A 5,831-nucleotide genomic window follows, 5' to 3' on the forward strand; every position below is an offset into this window, starting at 1 on the left:
TTTGTGAAAAAATCCGTTGTTACTTATCTCGTATTTCTTTTCAATATTGGTTTATAACTTTGTAATAAAGCATTTCTAAGCAAACTCGATATAAGAATTTTTTCTTATTTCCACTAGTAGAATATGCTCCCGCAGTTTGTCGGTTAAAACCCGGGACACCCTGTATATATATATATATATATATATATATATATATATATAATATAATAAGAAAAAATTCTTATATCGAGTTTGCTTAGAAATGCTTTATTACAAAGTTATAAACCAATATTGAAAAGAAATATGAGATAAGTAACAACGGAACATAGTGTAGAATTTGGCAGGTCCAAGATGTTTATGTTATGTGTATTCACATGTATTCATGTTCACTATGTTGATACGATTCAGTATGATTGTTACTTTCACAACAGTAGCTGTTAGATTTCAATCGTCGTGTCAACTAGCAATTACTATCAGAATGCCAAAAGTGTTTTCAAATGAGGAATACACCGATATTCATTTCGTGTACGGATTCTGTGACGGAAATGCACGAGCTGCCGTACGAGAGTATCAACGTAGATTTCCCAACAGGAGAGTACCAGATAGATTTAAAGCAACGAATTACTAATTCAGTTACTGAGATGCAACAAAATTTTCAGGAATGTCGTACCGTAACAAATTCTGTACTACGTCGATGTCTAGCTTGTATCGATGTGCAAGGACAACATTTTGAAATGCGTCACTAAATCATTGCGTAGATAATTTTTATTTTTGTGAAAAAATCCGTTGTTACTTATCTCGTATTTCTTTTCAATATTGGTTTATAACTTTGTAATAAAGCATTTCTAAGCAAACTCGATATAAGAATTTTTTCTTATTTCCACTAGTAGAATATGCTCCCGCAGTTTGTCGGTTAAAACCCGGGACACCCTGTATATATATATATATATATATATATATATATATATATATAATATAATAAGAAACAATTCTTATATCGAGTTTGCTTAGAAATGCTTTATTACAAAGTTATAAACCAATATTGAAAAGAAATATGAGATAAGTAACAACGGAACATAGTGTAGAATTTGGAAGGTCCAAGATGTTTATGTTACGTGTATTCACATGTATTCATGTTCACTATGTTGATACGATTCAGTATGATTGTTACTTTCACAACAGTAGCTGTTAGATTTCAATCGTCGTGTGAACTAGCAATTACTATCAGAATGCCAAAAGTGTTTTCAAATGAGGAATACACCGATATTCATTTCGTGTACGGATTCTGTGACGGAAATGCACGAGCTGCCGTACGAGAGTATCAACGTAGATTTCCCAACAGGAGAGTACCAGATAGATTTAAAGCAACGAATTACTAATTCAGTTACTGAGATGCAACAAAATTTTCAGGAATGTCGTACCGTAACAAATTCTGTACTACGTCGATGTCTAGCTTGTATCGATGTGCAAGGACAACATTTTGAAATGCGTCACTAAATCATTGCGTAGATAATTTTTATTTTTGTGAAAAAATCCGTTGTTACTTATCTGATATTTCTTTTCAATATTGGTTTATAACTTTGTAATAAAGCATTTCTAAGCAAACTCGATATAAGAATTTTTTCTTATTTTCACTAGTAGAATATGCTCCCGCAGTTTGTCGGTTAAAACCCGGGACACCCTGTATATATATATATATATATATATATAATATAATAAGAAAAAAATTCTTATATCGAGTTTGCTTAGAAATGCTTTATTACAAAGTTATAAACCAATATTGAAAAGAAATATGAGATAAGTAACGGATTTTTTCACAAAAATAAAAATTATGTACGCAATGATATATATATATATGCTTCGCGTGTATCGCATGAAAAGAATGCGTACGCCGCGTCTCCGGAAACTGCCGTGTGTCCATTTTGCTATGGACTCTTCGACCGCGTTGTTGCTCGTGAAGAAAAGGGTATCTGCGAAAAATTCCGACGACTCGGAAAGCAAATAGACTAGGAGCTTTTGTATTGCATTTGTTAGAGACGTACTTTCATTGTATTTCGCAATCTAAATTTTATTATCTTTTTAGCAAATTTTTAGAATCGTGCAATTATGATATCAAAAAAGAAGAGAATCTCTCGATTAGAAATAGTAACGATACTGCACCTATAAAATTGGATCACTAACATTCGGCAAAGATGGAAAAAAAATGGAAAATTGGGGGAGAAAGAATTAAGACGATCGATAAGTAATAAAAAAAACAAAAGTTTTATTGAGTTTCTTTTATCACGTACATTGTTTGTTTTTTTATCCTAAAGCCCTCACTCTACTATAAGTAATATATATATTTCTTTGATCTTATATATATATATATATATTTCTTATATTAAATATTTCTTAATTATATTCTCCGTGAACCAGACATCAGTAAACTGCAAGTGATCAGTAGGTAGTGAAAGATAATGGATTTTGCCATCCAGTTCCATTGCGCGTAATCCGAGGCGGTCCTGCAAATAAAACGAAACGATAGTATATGCATTGGCCGATCAGAATGTTAGATCAGTTATGCGATTGGTTTACCTCTTGGTACAGCTTGCTCTGTTGTAATTCCTGCACCTCCTCTGCTTGGCCGGGCTTGTAGAATCCGAACCACTCCGATTCCGCTGGGTCAACCATTGTATCGTTCTCGAATTTCACGAGCACGAAACTCTGAAGTTTCTGAAGATTATTCTTGTAGTCCTGCGGTGATCAACAAAGGATCAGTCATTTAATATTCTAATTACTTCAATTAATTAATATTTCAATAATTTTAGCAATGTGTTATATATCATATTGATTTGCACACCATATTAATAACATTTTCGTTATTTATATCGGCAAGGAAGATGTTTTTCTTCCTATATTCATCTTCGTTCAAGGGATCGTGCCAATAAGAGGCTTGCACCACCAACTCTTGAATATACCTGGGAAAACATTTATAAGATAATTTTTTTCATCGGCTCAATCTCTTCGTTCGAAGCAGGTAGAAGCATACAAACCATAAGTATGCACCGTGATGAAGCATCCGTCGCATATAATTACAGATTCGAGACGAGTCTGCGCACCTTGGTAGCCCGAAGACACCTTGATGCTGACCACCTAAAGATATCAAGTTCAGCATTGGTGGGTGCGGGCATCTTTGCGCTACCGCTCTCCTGAAACGGTACGGTGGAATTATGTACAGGTCGATTAAAGTTGTACGGTAGTCGGGAAAAACAATTAAACAATTTACAGAAATTGCGCCCCCTGAGAGAAGCCAATGGCGTTGTATCCGTTTTGAAGCATCGCGTCTTGCGACAGTTGCTTGCACACCTGTCCTACTTGCTCGTTAATATTTCCAAGGTAACTGTTCTCGACGTCCTGCAGAAAAACATTATTACACCATTGCTATCCAAGCACTTTTTTTTAAATGTGTTTTTGTGATAAACGATTAGCCAACCTCTACAGCGTCATTTCCAATGCGTATGGAATTGACGTAGACACCAGGAATTTCGCTCTCAAGAATCTCCTTTATTTTTCCAAGACTGAAAGAGAAGCAGCAACTGTCACCTATAATAGATAATTGTTGGTAATAATTAGAAAATAATACATATTATTATCCCCAAAGTATCCAAGAACAATATCCAAAATTAAGTAATGAAAACATATTTTAAATCACACATTTGCAGAAGTGTTATTAATTAATAATAATTAATAATAGCTATTTCAGATATCTATTTTAAAATGGCATTAAGAAAGCAACGCTAATGTTAATGTTTATCAATTTATAATTATGGAAAATTTTGATTTGTACCTCAGTTTGTTTTTAAACGATAATGAGAGTATCAAGACACTTATACGTATGCAACAGATAAGTGTACATCTACATGGCTCACTCACAAGCTCAGAATTTCCAAGCAAATACAGAAACGTTTTTCAAAACAAGATCTGATTCAAGTAAATGCCTGCAGCTGTACAAATATACATCTCTGTGAAAGGACGTTTATCAATATTGTAATTATATATAGTCTTTATTCTCACTGTGTTTGCAAATAACAACACTTTGGGAACGGAAGAAAAAAATAACGTAAGAAAGTGGAGAAAGTGAACAAGTAGAAAGTAAGAAAGCAGCTAATACTAGCTAATACTCTAGCTAATAGCTAGAGTAATTATAGAAAAAACAACACTCACCCATTCCATGCCAAAGTACTACTGGCACCGGCGAGGCAGCCTCCACGATCTCGTCGCGTAAACAAAGACCGGCATTCGCGGAGAGAAATATAACGACGATCAAAATCCACGCGCGACTCATCGTCCACTTTTCTGCGACGACGCCCATGTCAATTGTTAACGGTTCTTTGTGCAACTAACGTGAGACAACGATACGCAATACTTTCGCGACACTAATCATCGTTGGGGAGCCGTAGATTGCAAACCGAATGCAACCGAACGCAACTGAGCGTGACGCGCGATCGATTACGCACGTTGCCGACATGTCTCTTGACATGTGATGTATATTTACATCGACCACCACGCGCCACGTGGCCACGCCGGGAAGCACCGGAACAGTGACATTCGGTAATACAGATTCCTTCTATATCCCGCCCCGCGTCGACGGAGAAGCTAATATAAACGTAATTTCAAATAGACATATGCGTTTTCTTAGAAAAAGGCACGTCATGTTCGAGATTAATTTCGTTAATAGTAAATTCCGTTAGAGTAGTTCGCTAGCTCAGTTTGACATAATCAACAACGTTACATAATTTGGTGCAATAATTTCAATAATTTTGTAATTTAGCACAATAAAAAGCAGTTCTGATTTCAAAGAATTAAAGCCATAAAAGCGACCACTTTAATATATTCTGATGATGACGCAATGCGTAGATCTGGAAATCGACGCGTGAAAAAATTATGATAATTAAATTTCTTTTTATTTTATTTTTATGTAAATATTCTCATATTCAAGAAGGGGACATTTGCATCTAATACTTTACAAATGCGTCAGTATCTTTCAGACAGATTAGGAGTCGAGCACGCGATACGCTGTTGCTCGCCTCCCTTTCTTTTTCTCACAACTTTTTGATCCCGGTATCCTTACATGCGGATCTGACTCGTGCGGCCCATTACGGTCCGCCGACGTGGAAGCTCATCGCATCGCCGTTGTGATTTCCGCGCATTAGCGAATGCCATTCGTTCCTCGCGGAAAGCGGGCGCGGGGAGGAGCGGATCCACGAGGGTTGCGCCTCTCGTTCGACGGAGGGAAAACATGAGGGGACGGGAAAAGAACCTATACAGCACAGAAGCTTGCACCAACATTGCAGCAACGTTGCAACGTTGCAAATTGCAATGCAACAGTACAAAGACATTGCAGAGATATACAGGGTGTCCCGGGTTTTAACCGACAAACTGCGGGAGCATATTCTACTAGTGGAAATAAGAAAAGTTTGCTTAGAAATGCTTTATTACAAAGTTATAAACCAATATTGAAAAGAAATATCAGATAAGTAACAACGGAACATAGTGTAGAATTTGGAAGGTCGAAGATGTTTATGTTATGTGTATTCACATGTATTCATGTTCACTATGTTGAAACGATTCAGTATGATTGTTACTTTCACAACAGTAACTGTTAGATTTCAATCGTCGTGTGAACTAGCAATTACTATCAGAATGCCAAAAGTGTTTTCAAATGAGGAATACACCGATATTCATTTCGTGTACGGATTCTGTGACGGAAATGCACGAGCTGCCGTACGAGAGTATCAACGTAGATTTCCCAACAGGAGAGTACCAGATAGTTCTGTGTTTAGTAATACCCATTTGCAATTACGTAATTTGGG

General features: G+C 36.2%; 1 protein-coding gene across 1 annotated transcript; it reads right to left on the reverse strand.

Annotated features, from left to right (window-relative positions):
• Nucleotides 1-2,218: 2,218 nt before the first annotated feature.
• Nucleotides 2,219-4,490, reverse strand: LOC105282720 (palmitoyl-protein thioesterase 1). The gene is made up of 7 exons (XM_011344943.3): nt 4,183-4,490; nt 3,452-3,561; nt 3,245-3,372; nt 3,012-3,167; nt 2,819-2,936; nt 2,554-2,712; nt 2,219-2,480 (listed from the first exon to the last, which is right to left on the reverse strand). The coding sequence occupies exons 1-7, from the start codon at nt 4,328-4,330 to the stop codon at nt 2,355-2,357; spliced, it is 945 nt and encodes a 314-aa protein (XP_011343245.2). The 5' UTR covers nt 4,331-4,490; the 3' UTR covers nt 2,219-2,354.
• Between the last annotated feature and the right edge of the window lie 1,341 nt (nt 4,491-5,831).

Source organism: Ooceraea biroi, chromosome 10 (assembly GCF_003672135.1).
Source record: "Ooceraea biroi isolate clonal line C1 chromosome 10, Obir_v5.4, whole genome shotgun sequence".
Classification (NCBI taxonomy): domain Eukaryota; kingdom Metazoa; phylum Arthropoda; class Insecta; order Hymenoptera; family Formicidae; genus Ooceraea; species Ooceraea biroi.

Excerpts from the sequence above, each read along its gene's own strand:
- LOC105282720 (XM_011344943.3), bottom strand. The coding sequence starts at position 4,330 with ATGGGCGTCGTCGCAGAAAAGTGGACGATGAGTCGCGCGTGGATTTTG. Across the intron at positions 2,937-3,011 it reads CATCACGGTGCATACTTATG|GTATATTCAAGAGTTGGTGG; the intron begins GTTTGTATGCTT and ends ATGTTTTCCCAG. Across the intron at positions 2,481-2,553 it reads AGAGCAAGCTGTACCAAGAG|GACCGCCTCGGATTACGCGC; the intron begins GTAAACCAATCG and ends TTTTATTTGCAG.